This window comes from Populus euphratica, unplaced genomic scaffold, assembly GCF_000495115.2.
Source record: "Populus euphratica unplaced genomic scaffold, PopEup_1.0 scaffold87.1, whole genome shotgun sequence".
NCBI classification, from domain to species: Eukaryota; Viridiplantae; Streptophyta; class Magnoliopsida; order Malpighiales; family Salicaceae; genus Populus; species Populus euphratica.
In genome coordinates, this window is record NW_011499900.1 from 1 (window position 1) to 18,925 (window position 18,925).

Genomic DNA, 18,925 nt, shown 5'->3' on the forward strand with positions numbered 1-18,925 from the left:
ATCAACTGATCAATTGAGTAAAAAAAAAAAAAATTAATTGTAAAAAGAAGAAGAAAAGAACAACATATATATAAGTTTTTTTTTTAAATCTCATTTTAATCTCAATCCATACTTTTTATCAATTAAGTTTCAAATATTTCATATATCTCTCAATTGGATTTTTTGTCATTTGTTTTTAATATTTGAACTCTAATGGGAGTTTTTTTTATATACTAAAAACAACATCAATTTTAAAAAACAGGGAAAAGGTAACGAATACTGGTATTTTTCAGTCTGACTAAAACAACATTGATTTTGTGAAAATTAATAGAAAGACCATAGAAAGTCTTGTAAATTTAGGATCAAATTTATAGGTTTGTGATCGAATAGTAAATGAGTGCATAGGTTAAGACCAAATTGACTTTCCTAAAAATAATTTATTAAATTATAGTTTTAATATTGAAAAATCTCAAGGCTATAAGAACTAGAGTGGAATACTACTAAATTTTATATGGTTTACCTGAAATAACGAAGGAAATAGAGAATGTTTAGTTGGTAGACACTGCTAGTAGTTCACAGTATTTCGATCTTGGAAAAGTGATGATGCACCTCCCCATCGCCTAGATTAGAGGTTGGCTGCAATGGATTGCCAAGTGTAATTTTTTCACAGAGAAGATTGTTACGCATACGCTTTTTCCTGGTTCGGAAAGAGTAAAATGGAAAAAGCAAGCAACAGGCAACGTGTTCTTCTCGGTCACCTCCATTATTCTTCTTCTTATAACAATCATGAATCCTCTCTTTCTGTAAGTTCAAAAATATTAACGATATTCGATATATTTTGATTTCATGAAAGTTGAAGGATCGATTTGTAGTTCTGAAATTTATGAGAAATCCGTTGCTTTATACCCATTTTTGTAATTGACAAATAGTTTGTGGCTTCATTTATCAATTAATATATATTGTATCTTGATTATTTGTGAAATCAGGCATCTGCTTGTTTAGCTGGAGGTAGCGCGGCATGTGGAGATGATGTCGTTGTTGTGGCGTAAGTAGTAGTTGAAATGATTTTTGCAAAATGTTTTTTTGCATATGCAGTAATGTAAGGTTTAAGTGAATTAACGAGCTTGATTTTTATTTTATTTTTGTATTTTGTGGTTATATAGGGCTTATCGAACACCGCTATGCAAATCAAAGCGTGGTGGTTTCAAGGATACTCATGCTGATGATTTACTAGCATCTGTGTTGAAGGTTTTGAATCTGTTCTTGCTTATTGTTATCATGAATTATGATTATATGTATATGCTTTTTTTTGTGTCAGAATAACAAAACTTGTGTGTATATGTTGTTATTGTGGATATTTGGTTGGTGTAGGCATTGATAGAGAAAACTAATTTAGATGCAAGAGAAGTTGGGGATATTGTTGTGGGCTCGTCATTGGCACCAGGGTCTCAAAGAGCAAGCGAATGCAGAATGGCTGCGCTCTATGCTGGTTTCCCTGGTATGTGTTTTGATCGCTTCTTTGGAGGGCTGTTGGTTATGTTGATGCTTACTTGATTGGATCTTGAATCTGGTCCAGAAACTGTGCCGATAAGGACTGTTAATAGGAAATGTTCGTCTGGGCTTCAGGCAGTTGCTGATGTGGCTGCTTCTATCAAAGCAGGGTTCTATGAAATTGGTAATAGAAATCCTCTAAGCTTTCTTTGAGATGATGTATTGCATTGATGCCATTTTAATTATTAGGCTTTACTTTTTTTATCCCTTTGTTGTAGGCATTGGAGCTGGGTTGGAATCCATGACAGTTAATTCAAGGGCATGGGCTGGAGATGTGAACCCAAAGGTATATTTATTTTTCTCTTCATTCAATTTGTTTCAGAAGGTTTGTTGGTGATTGTTTGTGTTTTGTTACCTATTGATCTGGATTGGATTCTTAAGGTTATGTTGATTATGGCAGGTAAAGCGCTTTCAGGAAGCCCAAGATTGCCTTCTACCCATGGGTGTTACTTCAGAGAATGTTGCACATCGTTTCAGTGTGACAAGGCAGGAACAGGATCAGGCTGCAGTAAGTGCAATTGATCTACTTCGTGGTATATTTTAACATGATTTGTAGTATTAATATTGTTAAATTATGGTCGCTAGGTTGATTCTCATAGGAAGATTGTTAAATTGTTGCTGTTAGGTTGATTCTCACAGGAAGGCTGCCGCTGCTTCTGCTTCTGGCAGATTCAAGGATGAAATCATCTCTGTCGCTACAAAGGTATATTTTAGTTGAATGTCTTGAGAAAATATGCATCTTGATTTATTTCATGTGCTTCCATGTTTGTCATTGCTGGCTTAAGAGTTGAACATGTAATATCTGATTGATGTTGTTTTTTCCTGCTTGAAGATAGTTGACCCTAAAACTGGGGATGAGAAGCCCATAATAGTTTCTGTTGACGATGGGATTCGCCCAAACACATCATTAGCAGATCTGGGAAAACTAAAGGCCGTGTTTAAGAAAGATGGGACCACCACTGCTGGTAAACAACATACACGCTTCTTCTTCTTTTTTATATTTTTGTTAGTTTACTTCGATCCAGTTGATAATGAGGTGGCTCTTCTTCAGGGAATTCTAGCCAAATCAGTGATGGTGCTGCGGCTGTGTTGCTTATGAAAAGAAGTGTTGCTATGCACAAAGGGTTACCCATCCTTGGTGTATTTAGGTAAATAATTCCTACCAACTTATTGTTGTTTATCTATACGCATTCTTGACTTTTAAGTTTTCAAGCTTCACAACCTCATTCAGGGCAATTCCCCTGCAGCTCATTTGTTTTGTAGTCTAGGAAGGTGGTCCTCTATAAACACAAATCTTATTATTTTACTAGAGACATTGTTGTCTTGATGTTGCTTGCCATCTACTATATTAGTTTTCATCTGTAACTAAAATGACGAGAATATGTCAAAGCATTCTCGTTCTCATTTTTCCCATATGAAATTATTTTGTCCATGCAGAACATTTGTTGTTGTTGGTGTGGATCCTGCCATCATGGGTGTAGGCCCAGCTGTTGCAATCCCCGCTGCAGTGAAGGCTGCTGGTCTAGAACTTGAGGATATTGATCTTTTTGAGATAAATGAGGTAAATAGAATTGTATAGTTTTTAATTGTATTTCTACCTTCATCAAACACCCTTTCCAGTTCACTACAATTTGTTATTCCTCGTCCAGGCATTTGCTTCCCAGTTTGTATATTGTTGTAAGAAGCTGGAGCTTGATCTGCAGAAGATCAATGTCAATGGGGGTGCAATAGCAATTGGACATCCTCTGGGGACAACAGGTATTTTGGCTTTCTGCTTTGAATTTCTTAAACTTTGTCAGAAGCTATGATATGTTCAAAACGGGACAGGAAACTGAAAACTTCTTTTTGATTAGATGAGCTATAATTATATTATTAGTGTTCAAATTCACGGGAATACATTATGCTTGTAAATTTGCATAATTCTTGTAATATAGAGCATCACTTTTGATTTGTGCAAGGGAATCATGGCAATAGAGCATCTATGTTAATATATGATCTTTAATTTTAGACATGAATATGAACTGGAGCAGTTGCGTGCTTATTCAAACACTAATTCATGCCTCTTAAATGTTACAGGTGCTAGATGTGTGGCTACTATATTGCATGAGATGAAGCGCCGTGGCAGGGACTGTCGCTTCGGAGTGGTTTCAATGTGCATAGGTATTCTCCTCCTCTCTCTCTCTCTCTCTGCATGTGTGTTTGTGGAGTATTGCTGGAACATATGCTTATGACTAACTATTGTCACTAAATGCAGGCACAGGAATGGGAGCTGCTGCTGTTTTTGAAAGGGGGGATGATTGTGATGAGCTCTGCAATGCTCGGAAAGTCGAAAGCAACAATCTCTTATCCAAGGATTCACGATAGTCGCATTTGATGGGCACATCACAGAAGCTTCCAATAGTACATGCTGGATTTATTTTATTAATCATAATAAAAGTGTAATAAGGTTGTTAATTATATTAATTTAAAGAAAACTAGAATGCAGGACATCAGTTTCATTTTGATATTTTCCTGTAAATGAGCTATTCCTCATTATTCATTTTTTTTTTTTTTACGGATCTCATTATACCTCCTTTTCAGGTCTACCTCGTCGTCCATTGTTACAGTGACGCAAATTCTCTTCCTTATCAAACGCGACCTTAGAATGTCAAGAGATTTACAAACGCGGTTTGGAACAGATGTGCATGCATATACCTTATCTTAGAGATATTTGAACTTGCAAGAAGTGCCCAAATTCCTTGAACCAGCCACAGAAACGATAAAGGCACGCCTTGGATTACTACTTACTAGCCAGGGTCACACCGTCCCAAGTTCCTCATCATGTATTTGCAGTGGCAAAAGAATTGCAGGAGTCGGTGTGTTGCGCTTCACGGTGTTTACATCTCAGCGAAACTCTGAGACGATATTCTGCTGACTCCCAAGCTCAGGAAACTGTAGTGTGGGAAAGCAAGAATATGCCTGCCAACCTTTGCTTTTAAGCCCTCGCAGTAGCATTACTTTTTTCACTAAACGGTCGGTTCAACGAGCTATGAGTTTTTTGTAATGAGGTACTTAGCACTATCAATTTGTACCATTGAGGTCTCCATCTTTTAAGTTTCCTTCGTCAAGTTCAACCCTTGGTACTTATAGTTCAGAGAGCTAACATCTTTTGGCCGTTGATCCCTAATGGAGCTAGTTGGCTGTTAGCTTTGGATATTCTTTGAAATATGTTTTAGTCATAAAAAACCTCCCTGGGACACTCGACATGTGAGCTTTTATACACTGGTTAGTAGCAACTAGTGCAGTAGCGCGCATAGCAACCTTTACGATTTCAAAGATAAATCTTACAAGAATTTAAGACTGAAATTTATATCTTGAATTCTTGTGCGGACACATCTTGTAATAAGAGTCCATTCGCATGGCATTTGCTTTTCCACCTCACAGCATCCTTTAAAAGATAAAGAACTGCTTTGAAATAATTTGTTCGATGCGACAAATACTAAGGTAAGGCTGCATGGCAAGCATTCAAAAGCCATAAGATGTATGCATTTGACATCAGCAATCTGATACATGCCGCTTACTATGGATGATCAAAAGCAAGGCAGTAATACATGAACACTGAAATCTGCAAGCTCAAGCTTGCACATGCTACTCCATGCAGCATTTCTCCCTGATCAGGTCAGCGAACTAAAGGGAACTTGATTTCACAGACCAATGGACAGAGGTTGTCGGTTCACTGATTGATGCTCCAGATTATGCAGGATGTGGCTTCCCTTTGCTTCAACTTCATCAAAAATTTGGTCAAGGATTCCACTACAGAATTACGCGGCTTTGGTTCCACCCCAGTCCACAAACAAGCCCAACAGGCAACCACAAATAAATCTCAAAATTACAGAAGGAAGCCACCCTTACCAACATATCAACTAATCAGCTAATATAAAAAGTAGATAGAAGAAATAATGCATAGGTTTCAAATTTCCATAAGAGAAGCAAAACAGACATGTGATGATTACCTTTCCTAAAGGTCAATGGTCTATCAATTTAAATTGGAACATCTTTGTTAGCACATTTGGTATTATGCTACAAATTATTTTTTAAAAGTATTTTTCATGTAAATGCATCAGAATAATTTTTTTTATATTTTTAATATCAGTATATCAAAATTATTAAAAATTACTAAAAAAATTAATTTGATATTTTTTAAAATAAATATATTTTTAAAAAATATCTAAAAATAAAAGTTATCGCACTCCCAAATAGGTAATGAAACACTTAATTCAATAGTGCAAAATCAAGAAGTTATAGACAACTTGCAAATCGAGCATGATGTTTTCCTACTGAACTATGGATCAATACACTACCCAGAAAAAATGAAATAAAGCAATCAAATACATGTGGTTTATGATAAAAAAAAAATACAACAAAATACTTCTGAAGTTGTAAAGAATGAAATTCCTACTTCTTTGTGAAATTTATGTAAACAAGGGAGATGAAGTTTTTTTCCTCCAATAACAGGGGCTTCAAGACAGAATGCACATGTCTTTTCAAAGTTGTTAGTCTGCATGCTGTATAGCAAAAAACAAAAAAGATTAGCAAATGCACATGCAAAAAACACTATCTGGTTAACAATCTAAATGCTTTCTTGACTTGAAGCATGCATGATACGATATGTGTGAATATGTGCTTGGATGCTGATATTCAACATACATGTCGAGAATTGCTCTCTTCAAGGGCCGACAACATTTCATTATCATTTTTACCAAAAAAATGCATAGTATGGAGCATAATTTGTATTTTATATATAAAAAAAAAGGGATAAAAGCTCAATAGGCAAGGCCACTCCAAGTGATCATTAGTTTCCATTAAGATATTTTAAAACCAGACATATAGTCAAGCTACATACTACTACATAATATCACCTACCCTAACCACCAAACTATTTTTCATAAAATAACTAATTTTCTAAACCGCATGTTTAATTACTTCAAGAATATTGAAAGAGCAACTATTACTATATGAACACGCACCAACAAGTAGCAAAGCAATAATATATTCCAATTATGAACGAATTTCAGATAAGAGTTAAGAGAATTTATGAAAAAGGATAACTCACAGCAGGGACACTCTCGAAACTCAATTTAATAATTTCACACACATATATATTAACAACGAAGCAAGTAAATCAATATTAGGACCACTTAAAAGGATCACACCTTAAACCGACAAGCTATTGGATAACGTTAACTCCTTGGAAGCATTCAAGCATTGATGAAATTTATTGCCACACAAACAATTGTCAGTTTGTTATTAGGATTCAGGTTGAAAGGAAATTATCATAATTGCACGTTGTTTGTAGTCTCACTCACATCAAGAAGTTTAAAAGATTGACAGTATTCAAATCAGCTCTCTTTACAGTTTGATCTTTCAAGCAGACAGAAACCATATAAAGAGACCTGAGCAACAACATGCTTGCTTAACTTTGTCTTCCAAAGTAGAATTTTTTAGCTCAAGATAGTATGATTATTAAACAGTTTTCATCCAGCCAAATTATAGGTATATATGTTGTGTTGTTTATTGCCAACAAATGAAGGGCCACTAATAGCTAAGTCTTTTGAGCTACAGAAGTATAAAATATAAAGCATAGAACGGTCTTTTCAAATGCTCAACACAATCATGTAACATAAAGCAGTGAGCAAAGAACACAACTTGGCAAACAAAAAAAAAACATCTTACTCATTAAAATCACGTTGAACTCGAAACACACGACTAGCTGTCAATGAAGCCTCTTAATTTTCCAACATATCAAGTCTTTGCAGTAAGAAACAAGAACTCAATTTGTTATATTACCATGCATGCACACATGCCTACCATCCAGAGGATGAAATTTCTCATGACAATAATTAAATAGCATGGAGAGAGTTAAATGAACAACAAACCAGCTCTAATTATGATGCAGAAAAAAAATTATCTCACAGTTTCTTACACAACAACCACGAGAAACATATGGTAATTATACAACAAACAAAAAAAAAAGAAACACATAAACTAAATAATAGCTTGAGATACTTTCTCATCCAAAAATGAAGTAATAACTCCTAAATCAATGCTGGTGTCCCTAAAGAATAGGAGCAGTAAGCATATGAATTATTTGTCTAAGGATTAGCTTCTGTTACTACCGACTTTAATTCAAGAGCTTTGAAGATTTGGATGCAGTTTGATTAGTACTTAAAAGTGCATTTTTGTCATGGTTTTATATCATCATTTTGCACTTGAAGTATCAATAACTCATTAACTAAAGCATGTTTTATAATAATGTATCTAATAATATAAGATACCTATAATTTGTGGTAAATGTCTATTTTTAATGCAGGCCTATCACATAAATGAAAGGATTGATTGATGACTTGAAGAACTTAAATTGCAAGGATAAAGAGATGGTCAAACTTAGAGAAGAGATGTCGGTGCAATCCAAACCGGAACACTGTTCGGTAATTGGGTCATATCTGGAGCTACAGATCTCAGATTTAGGTCCAATTTATATGGATTGAAAGGTAAGACATAGGCCTACAACTTTCATATGGAGCCCAAGATCTAAAAAGGCCATTTGCAAGTCCAAATTGTAGCAACAACAAAGAAGCCCGAATCTGTCTTCCAGCCCGAGCACTGTTCGGTATTTTGGCCATATCTGGAGTTCTAGAAGTCCAAATGAGCTGAATTGTTTTACACAAGAAAGCTGAGACAATTGCTTACAACTTTCATATTTGCAACTAGCTCCAGTTTTGACGTTATCAATGACGTTTTGGGCAGACAAGAGAAGATAAGGATTGTCACCAAGTCAAAAGTTGGCCACCCACTTATCAATTAGTCATCAAATCAATAGTTCCTAATTTTGGCCTATAAAAGGAGGCATTTCCCATGCATTTAGGCATCTTGGTTTCCAGATCAAGATCATGCTCTTCCTTTCTCTCTTTGTATTTTTTGTAATGTTTATGCTTTGCTTTCATTAATATTAAGTTTATGCTTTTCATTTCCTTTCCTTTACTTGGTTAGCTTTTATGTTCTTATTTTGTTTATCTATTTTTCTTTCTTTTATTATGTCTAGCTAAGTTAGTTATGTCAAGGTGAAAAGGTTACACTAATGGTGTAAGAATAAGTATAATGTAAACTTAATATGGACTTTAATGTTTGATACTAACATGTTTTATATTTGTTATCTTGTTCACTCTTTAATACTTTGCTTGTTAAATGACTAATCTTGATTTATGTTGTATAACACTTGGTACAACAAATGCTTGGCACTTTCATAGCCCATAATGTATGGTATAACCGACACCTGAGCTATGAAAGGAACTTGATTTGTTGTTAACATAAGTTATAATCATGAATGCTTGACGAGATTTACAAGTATTAGCATTAATTGAATAAGATGACTAATGTAATCATGTTAACAATATATAATCTGATTGGAACCTCCTTTGTGTGTGGTTTCCAATTCAATAATAAGAGTTTATACTATACTTGTTTGATATACCATTAGTGGAACCTCTAACCTTGACATTTGTTATTATTATTGTTTAATCCTTACATTAATATTTCATCTCTAAGTTCTCATCATCATCATCTTCTTCTTCTTCTCTTTCTTTATTATTATTATTATTATTATTATTATTATTATTATTATTATTACTATTGTTGTTGTTGTTATTGTTGTTTTATAATTGTTGTTTATAATTTGTACAATTAACCTCCCTGTGGTTCGACCCCGGTCTTGCCTACTACTACTACTACTACTACTACCATTATTATTATTATTATTATTATTATTGTTGTTGTTGTTGTTATTATTATTATTATTGTTGTTGTTATTGTTATTGTTATTATTATTGTTATTGTATTATTGTTATTTATAATTTGTACAATTAACCTCCCTGTGGTTCGACCCCGGTCTTGCCGGGTTATTTATTACTTCGACACTCTTGCACTTGGGAGAAGACATCAATCTTTTAGTCGTGTCATAGTTCATGGGTGCCCAGACAACATTTTCTTCTATTCTCTTTACCCCTCTCATTAATTTATTATTTCTTTCTTCCTCTTTTTGCTAGATTCTTTGTTTAGTGCAAATTAACTAAATTAAATCATATTAGCCTAAACAACCAAGTCATCCCCTCAAAAGACTGATGCTTAATCCCAAACCCTTTTCAACAAACAACCATTCTCCTCTAAATTAATCAACCAGCATCCTACTATTTTTCCCCTTTTAGTCAATCATAAAACAATGTTTTTCTACCATAACATCATGGTATCAAATGCAAGAACAATTATAAGAATATAATATAATATGTAACTAAGTGGTAATGCTGGTAGTGGGTGTGATTTTACCATGACTTTAGTTTAGTATCAAACATAATTTTTTGAGTGGTTCTTCATGATTTTTAGATATAGTGATTCCTGAAAAAGATCATACTATCGTTACAAATTCTAGGTTAACTAGTTAAGATACCAGCATATATATATATATATATATATATATGATTAACAATAAAAGCTATGAAGTAACTTATTACTTATAAATAAATTAAAAACAACAAATCAAAGAAGAATACAACATGAAAAATTCCATCCATAAATTTCCAGCATATTTTTTAATTTAAGAAATATGTGAAATAAATCATCAATCTAAAACAAAAAAAAAAATATTTTTTTTTAATATTGAATACGAGAGAAAGAAATTCAATAAAAAAAATTATTTTTTTCATTGATAAAATCCAATTAAAAGCATCAAAATCAAATTACAGAATGAGCACTTAATTGAAGAGATGAATTGTTATTATTGCTCTAGTTATTAAAAAGAAACTTTGAAACTTTGAAAGTAACAGGACAAATAAAACTTGATTAGAAGATCAATCAAAAAAATTAATTAATTTCTTAATTACTTGTTGATATTAGTAAAAATCGAAAATCAAATCGCAGTAATAGATAATTTCCATGCACTCAACCGATCCTTCAATCTTTCTACGTTCAGGTTTGGCTGATAATAGCAATATAATGGGCCCAGCTTAGGTTAAGTCCAAACCAATAAATAGCAGTTGATCAGGCCCAGGCCCAGGATCAAGCCTAAGAGTATTTGTTTTTTTATAAAGTATTTTTATTTAAAAATATATTAAAAATATTTTTTAAAATTTATTTTACCTTTTATATTAACACATTAAAATTATTAAAAATTAAATAAATATTATTTTAATATTTTAAAAATACTTTAAAATAACTATAATCAAATATCAATAACTGAAAAGATATTTACCCTTTCTAGGGAAAAGCAACCTGCAGTTCTTGATCTACAAGCAAGGACGAGGACATGATGGGAATTCCGACATCAGATCGAGGACATTTCAGGAAAGAAAGGTGAATAAATACCTACAAACCCTATATTCCTTCTCACTCTCACATTTCTTTCTCTTTACTATCTTTTCCAGCGGCTATAAATAAATTAAAAACAACAAATCAAAGAAGAATACAACATGAAAAATTCCATCCATAAATTTCCAGCATATTTTTTAATTTAAAAAAAAACTTCACTCTTATCCTAAAATTTAAAAACTTCCCACCACCAAAAAATTATTAGTTTTATAAAACCAATAAATTATTAATCACTATATTAGAATTATCCTTCCCTTCTAAATTTTCAAATCCATGACAACTTATTTTATTTTTCAATTTAAAAAAAATAAAGAAGAAGAAAAGAGATGGATCTGATGATAAACGATGTGGATATTTTATGTTCACTTAATAACATAATTAATCATGTTTCAAATCTCAACATTAATTTTAAATTAAGCAAAAATAATAATTAATGAGGATTTAATTTATTTTTATTATACATTAAATCATTGTGATTAAATTTAAATCCAATGATTTAGATTTAATAAACATGAAAGTTATATTCCTTTTCTCCTAGAAACACGAGAGGATCCCAATTTATAAAATTCGATTGAGAATATAAGGTAGTTCTTAACAAGAAATAACTAAATTGAGGATGATTAACACTGATCAAGGGGTTATTTATATATTTATAATATAGAGACTAAATAGTTAGTTTTGATGAACTATAATGACTAAGTTACAATTAACTGCCCAAGCCGGCAACTACTTTCAAAAACCCTAAGCCCTAGTAGACCCCACCACAAACAGATAAAGAGTATAACGTGTTTGTTTTTGCTGTGGAGCAGTCCTTTCATCCAATGATTTATGGGTTTTAAGCTACCCGTAGCGCAACCGGCGTAAGTGCTCTCCATCCTGATCATTTAAACACCTCTTCTCTTTCCCTCTCTCATTCCACGCGCCACCATGCAATCCGCCTTCATTTCCCCACGAGCTACTCCACCGAAACCCCAGATGTCATTCCCCACACAACCCCACTTCCCCACCCGCCTCCCTCCCCATTCTCTGCGCGTCAAAGCTCAATCTGTCGCCGTTGAACCATCACAGGCAACAACCACAGTTGGACAAAAGCTAAACAAGTACAGTTCACGCATTACTGAGCCCAAGTCCCAAGGTGGGTCTCAAGCAATCCTTCATGGGGTTGGTTTATCGGATGCTGACATGTCTAAGCCACAGATAGGTATCTCTTCAGTTTGGTATGAAGGGAATACTTGTAACATGCACCTGTTGAAGCTATCAGAGGCTGTTAAAAGAGGGGTTGAAGAGGCAGGGATGGTCGGTTTCAGGTTCAATACCATTGGCGTTAGTGACGCTATTTCAATGGGGACTAGAGGGATGTGTTACAGTTTGCAAAGCAGAGACTTGATTGCTGATAGCATCGAGACTGTTATGAGTGCCCAATGGTATGATGGCAATATCTCCATCCCTGGCTGTGATAAAAATGTAAGCTTTTCTCGTTCTTTTTTTTTTCTTCTAAAGAAACAACATTTGGGCCTCTTGGTTTGTGGGTTTTGAGTGAAATGCGGACTTTGATGAATCTAACGAGGGGTTTAATTATTGGTTACTGTGAGGTTGCCTATGGTGATGCTTCTTCTTTTTCTGAAAATTTTGAAATTGAATCAAATTAGCTAATTTCGAATCCCATAATGACAATAAGCAAGACTCATTAATAACAAAATACCGTTTGAAATTTTAGTAATATCAGCTTTTGTTGCATCGTATTCTGTTTACTATTTGGCACTCAAGATTTCTGTAAATATCCAGCCCCATAATGTTGAAGCTAATATTCTTCTCTATTTATTTTTTTCTGGTGCAAATTAAAGCTAATCAATAAGTCTTCCTTTTTGTCTCAAAAAAATATGTTCTTCCTTTGCTGTATTGGCGATAAAGTTAACCTCAACCTCCTCGTAGCCAAAAATAACGGTTAGAGAAGGCACTTAACAACACACACAAAAGAAAAATGAAAAACAATAATAATGCATCTTTGGAGTGCCTTCCACGACATTGTGAATTCTGTTACAAAACCACGAGAAGATAGAGTAGTACTATCATCTTGGATTATGTCCACCATTCTTACTCTTATCATCTATGTACTCTCATAAGTTGTTTCAATTTCTGTAGATGCCAGGTACTATTATGGCAATGGGAAGGCTGAATCGACCTAGCATTATGGTTTATGGTGGAACTATCAAGGTGTGAGACTGAGACTTCACCTTCTCTCTTCCAATTCCCCTTCTTTATTTTTTTGGCCTACAGAAAATGCTGATATAATTTGAATCCATTTCCACTTTATATTTTGAGCTAGGATTTTTTCAATGCTACAAACCTCATTTAAAAATCTTTCTCCTTTGCAGCCTGGTCACTTCAATGGCCATGCTTATGATATAGTATCTGCATTTCAGGTACGCAAACTGCTTTGTTGTTTTGATATTGTTAGGCCTGCAGAATGTGCTGGTTGTGATACGTTTTGTGAGACAATTCATTGTTCTTATGTTTGGTCTTTTTTTATCTTAAATATGCAAAAATATGCCTGTGGCATGATTGGCAAATAAGCCAAGCCAACCGCCTCCTTTTCTTATTATATTAATAAATGCTTTAGGTTCATGTTTGTTAAAAATATAGTATGTGATGCTTCATATTTGGGGAAGGAAGTGTATTTGATATGAGAATTAAAATGCTTGAAGGTGTATGCTTCACATTTGAGATTGCTATGTTAGCTGCAACTCTGCTGTTGAATCATAGTTTTGGATTGCTTGCATTTGTTCTTTTTTCTTTTTGATAAACTATTTCTTTTTAAGCAATGAGTCTAACCAAAACATTAACATTTTTCGTGTTAGAAATAGAAAATCTATTTTTTGTCAATTTCCTCTCTTTTTTGTTTTTCATTTTTTTTCCTACTAGGTTTATGGAGAGTATGTAAGTGGATCTATAAACGATGATGAAAGAAAAAATGTGATTCGTAATTCCTGCCCTGGAGCAGGGGCATGTGGTGGAATGTATACAGCTAACACCATGGCTTCTGCTATTGAAGCCTTGGGAATGTCTCTTCCTTACAGGTAGAAATGTATCCTCGCAGAAACAGTTGGATTTGGGTGTGTAAGCAATTTTTTACGCACTCTTTATTTTTTCCTTGCAGCTCCTCAATACCTGCTGAAAACCAATTGAAGTTGGATGAGTGCCGTTTAGCTGGAAAATATCTGCTAGAACTATTAAAGATGGACTTGAAACCACGAGACATTATCACTCGCAAGTCACTACGTAATGCAATGGTTATTGTCATGGCACTAGGTGGCTCTACTAATGCTGTGTTACACTTAATTGCGATCGCAAGGTCGGTAGATCCTCTTTTATTCCAATAGTAATTGCATTTTATGGCAATGACACGAGAACTTGGCAGGTCTGTTGGATTGGAGTTGACCCTTGATGATTTCCAGAAGGTCAGTGATGAAGTTCCATTCCTTGCAGATCTGAAGCCTAGTGGAAAATATGTCATGGAGGATGTGCATAAGGTCAGAATTTTTCATTCATAACTGTTTGGATTATTCTATGGTTATCAATGCAGCACTGTGCCTTGCAATATTTGTTGTACATGACACATTTATAGAGATTGCTGAACTCAATTTGTTTAGCATCCTTCTCTCTTTGTTTTCTTGTGCGTAAATTCCTTGATAGATTGGGGGAACACCAGCTGTCCTTCGCTACCTTTTGGAGCATGGTTTCCTTGACGGGGACTGTTTGACTGGTACAAAGTTTGGTTATATTGAAAAGTTTGCATTTATTAATTTTTTTCTGGAAGTGGTTTTGTATTTGATAATTTTAACACGACTTATTTCTCTTTAGTCACTGGGAAGACTTTGGCTGAAAATGTGCGAAATTGTCCACCATTGTCTGAGGGGCAGGTGGAATGTTGTTTTCTTTGTTTTTATTCTCATCATTCTCTGTTAAGAAAGCAGTGTGTTTCGTGACAATAATTGACTGTATGTTCACTTTCTTCTGTTTTCCAGGACATAATAAAGTCACTGGATAACCCCATTAAGAAAACAGGTCATCTCCAAATATTACGTGGAAATCTTGCACCAGAAGGTTCTGTGGCTAAAATTACTGGAAAAGAAGGGTTATATTTCTCTGGTAATAAATATTTTGTTATGTACTTTGATTTGTTGATGTCAGATGTACAACTGCACTTTTTAGTCATGATTGAATCCACTGCAAACATTAATGTAATGGAACATTCACTGTTCTCCAGGTCCCGCACTTGTATTTGAGGGAGAGGAATCTATGATTGCAGCTATCTCAGAAGATCCCATGAGTTTTAAGGTGAGCATTTTTATGCATTCTTGTCCCTTCAGGTCAGCTGTGCATTGTGTTGTATTTTCCTGCAAAAAAGTGTGATACCTTGAGAGGGATGCTGGTACTTCATAGGATTGATTGCATGTGTAGTCTATAATTCTGCATTTGTGTATAGGATATGTATTGAAGCGGAATTACCTCGATATTTGATTTTTAGTAAATAAGCAAAAGCAGTCACAAATAGAAAATTTATTTTTATCAATTAAAAACATGAAGGCCTTTCCTTGCAGTTTTGTAACCTATCATTATACAGCTAGAGGCTTTGACATGTTCCATCATGAGTTTCAAAGCTTTGTTACCTCAAGTTATTTAAAAAAATACATAACATGACTGTGAAGAGAGCTTTGATTTTAACTATTATTCTTGAATTTCATTGTTGATGCATTTTCTTTTGGAAGATCTTTCACCCCCAAATTGCACCTTCAGGCTATAATAAGTTCCCGATTTTCTCTGACTATATATGACCTTGAGTTTGTGTTTGCAGTTATGTTCCTATGTGGCATCTTCTACCTCCTTGAAATGTTATCCTAGTTTCATCCTTAATGTTTGTTGGTATGATGTTCTGGGGCTTGTTTTCTAGTGGAATAGCATATCTAATTTTTGGTTTTGTTACATCTCAGGGAAAAGTAATAGTTATTAGAGGAGAGGGGCCAAAAGGAGGACCGGGCATGCCTGAAATGCTAACACCAACCAGTGCAATAATGGGAGCAGGTCTTGGGAAGGTACAGTTATATGAACCTAAGTTTTCCTTGTAGTTGCTGGTCTTCCGTAGCCAGAATTGACTTGAATCATAGGATTTCATGATTTTTCAGAATTATATGACATCACAAAAAGAAATAAATGCATGGCGATCTTGTGAAAGCACAATCAGTCACTTGTTTGAGTGATCATAGCAACAATAAACTTAGACTCGAGATACACATTTGCATTCATCTTCACTTTAAACAGGTTCTCCAGAGCTAATTGATTTACCTTGTTGATGATGCTAGCATTCTTGCTTTGACATGATGGTTTCTTTTTCAGGATTGTGCATTGTTGACTGATGGTAGATTTTCAGGAGGTTCACATGGATTTGTTGTTGGTCACATAAGCCCTGAAGCACAGGTGCCTTTTCTTTTCTAATTCTTGAGCTGCATTCTCTTGAATCCCTCTTTATTGATTGAACGCTTGTATTTTATTACTTCTGGTTATTTTACATGTATGATCAAAATAAGTGAAATTGCACAAGACTTCATTATAATAATAATAATAATAATAATAATAATAATAATAATAATAAATGCTTGAAAATATTCTTAAGAGGTCTTTGTTATTTCCAGGAAGGTGGTCCGATTGGTCTCATTAGAAATGGGGATATCATTAACGTTGATGTCCGGGAGAAGAGATTAGATGTTCAATTAACAGACATGGAATTGGAAGAGAGAAGAAAAAATTGGACTCCACCTCCATACAAGGCCACCCGAGGGGTTTTATACAAGGTAATGGAGAGTGTATCTCAATGATATATATTTTTCCTACATTTTGAAGGTCTTTACTCAATATTCTCATTCATTCCAGTATATCAAGAATGTACAATCTTCTTCAAAGGGATGTGTAACAGATGAATAGCAGAGAAGACATGATTCCGGGAACTATTTGAGTGTGACAGAAGGTCAAACATATGCCTGCCACACTGCTACATTGTGGGTGCTTAATTTCGTGCTATCTATTTGGCCGCCTACAACTACACTGCTATTTCTTGATGGAAGAACCAGTGTTTTTGTGAAATTTGTCTTCCAGGGTAGTGAGATTTTCTTTGATTGTTGTGTTTTTATTTTTCCATCTCTGTCTTCAAGTCTCTTGTAATCTTTCCCTGATACAATGGATTTGCAGTTGTATGAATTGTGGGGTTAATCTCATCGGACGTTCTGTTGATAAAACATGAGCTTTGAACATGTCACTGCATGGCAATGGAACTCTCCACATTTGTTTCATTGGAATGTTGAGTGCACTGCATGGTCATGTCTGTATTCTACTGCCAAAACTGTAGTTGATGATACGTACATGTTGCTCCCTACACCAGATTACACTTGACCATGTTTATCAACAGTTGAGGCCTTGATTTGATCACTCTCGACCTGAAACATGTCTAGTTCACAGGAAAGATTACAGTGGCAGTGAATTCCAATAATGTTTATGAGTGATTGATTTTTATCTGAGTGTTTCTTCGATCTAGGTATTAACTGGAAAGCAAATACCATGTTTTGAATTATCGGTTAAAACCACTCGTGCTTCTTTTTTTTAACCTCTGAGGGATTTTTCAGCTTATATGAAAATAGTCTTTACTCTTGATGATTGGGGGATTTAATTAAGCAAGATTTTAAGAATCATTTCTTTTCTTATTTACGAAAAGAGGATGACAGGCTAAAACTTGTAGAACTGTTAAAAAAGTCCAATTATCAATAATATCGTCTAATCACAGAAAGGCATATCCAATATGTCCTTAATTGCAATATAATTACTTCGAAGGGATTATTTCTATAAAATTCTCTAGCCTCTATGCCTTGGAGCAAAAAAAGAATGAAATATTCTCAGAATAGGAACAAAAACTTGTAGTTCTCTACAATGGGATTGGATAGTCTGTTCAGGCAAATTTGGCCTCCTCTTCAAGAGTTAGCAAGCAAGGTTGGTTACAGCAAATTAATGCCCCCGGCAAAAAGAAAGAAGAAAATCAACTCTAATTATTTGTTACTTTAATCAAGCATGTTCTTGTTTTTTTCTATATTTTTTGGTAGTGATTTTTAATTATACAGTGATGATCATAAACAATTGAAACAAAAAGATTTGTTTTACCTTCTCAATCAAAATCTCAATATTTTGTTGTTTCTGTCACTTTTGAATAACGTAGAGTTACTATGTCACCAAAAACAAAATGGTGACTTATTGTAATATATTTTGAAAAGTGTATGAAAAACAGTGTGTAAATGCTGTGGATAAAGATTTATTATATTGTGGACAATATTATAGCATCCAGAGGATGTTATCCTTTTTATTTATTAGTTAAAAGAATATTATAGAATTTGGTTCTATAGTCAAATCAGTATTAAAATCATGTTTTATATTTTTTTTTTATTTAAATAAAAATTATTATTCATTTGTTGTGGAATGCAGACTAATATATTCGTCTATATATTTCATGTTACAAAATTTACTTAAAAATTATTTTATAAATATATTTTTTTATATAAAATTTACTTAAAAATTATTTTATAAATATTTTTTTTTTTGTCTTTGTTTAATCATGTTTTTATTTTTTATGTATAGAATATTAACCAAATTTATTTTCCAAGACTAGGTAATATTAGGAAAATTCAGAATCACATACAACACAGATTTGGAGGTAAAATTTAGAATTTCAACTCGGCTCATATTTCAATTCCTTTTTATTGAGGAATTTTTTATTTAGATTAATATAAATATTCAAGTCAGTTTATACATATTTTAATTAATTATATAAACCTTGATGTTAAAAATTATATAAATTTTAAATGATCATGAAATTTATAAAACTTGAATTGATGATCTTTAAAGAGTAAATCTAGAATCTAATTAATTTCACTCTGACTAAAATTTTTATCCTTAAGATTTT

The 18,925-nt window shown here is 33.7% G+C and overlaps 2 protein-coding genes across 3 annotated transcripts; both read left to right on the forward strand.

Annotated features, from left to right (window-relative positions):
• The first annotated feature begins 424 nt into the window (after positions 1-424).
• On the forward strand, positions 425-4,943 carry LOC105132579 (3-ketoacyl-CoA thiolase 2, peroxisomal-like). 2 transcript variants are annotated; one of them, XR_843599.1, is made up of 15 exons: positions 425-782; positions 966-1,024; positions 1,143-1,227; positions 1,351-1,477; positions 1,556-1,654; positions 1,749-1,816; positions 1,931-2,038; positions 2,156-2,233; positions 2,363-2,495; positions 2,582-2,678; positions 2,968-3,091; positions 3,180-3,288; positions 3,607-3,690; positions 3,785-3,976; positions 4,111-4,943. XR_843599.1 is itself a non-coding variant. In XM_011036151.1 (15 exons), exons 1-14 carry the CDS (start codon positions 696-698, stop codon positions 3,892-3,894), a joined length of 1,368 nt encoding a protein of 455 aa, XP_011034453.1. In that variant the 5' UTR covers positions 425-695; the 3' UTR covers positions 3,895-3,897; positions 3,985-4,787. The 2 variants fall into 2 exon arrangements, 1 of the variants encoding a protein (XP_011034453.1); XM_011036151.1 differs by having other exon boundaries at positions 3,785-3,897; positions 3,985-4,787.
• Positions 4,944-11,705: 6,762 nt separating this feature from the next.
• LOC105132581 (dihydroxy-acid dehydratase, chloroplastic-like) lies at positions 11,706-17,309 on the forward strand. The gene is made up of 14 exons (XM_011036152.1): positions 11,706-12,390; positions 13,069-13,140; positions 13,302-13,349; positions 13,849-14,003; positions 14,084-14,278; positions 14,345-14,456; positions 14,620-14,689; positions 14,788-14,846; positions 14,952-15,075; positions 15,194-15,264; positions 15,918-16,019; positions 16,321-16,401; positions 16,617-16,775; positions 16,855-17,309. Exons 1-14 carry the CDS (start codon positions 11,854-11,856, stop codon positions 16,903-16,905), a joined length of 1,836 nt encoding a protein of 611 aa, XP_011034454.1. The 5' UTR covers positions 11,706-11,853; the 3' UTR covers positions 16,906-17,309.
• The last annotated feature ends 1,616 nt before the right edge of the window (positions 17,310-18,925 follow it).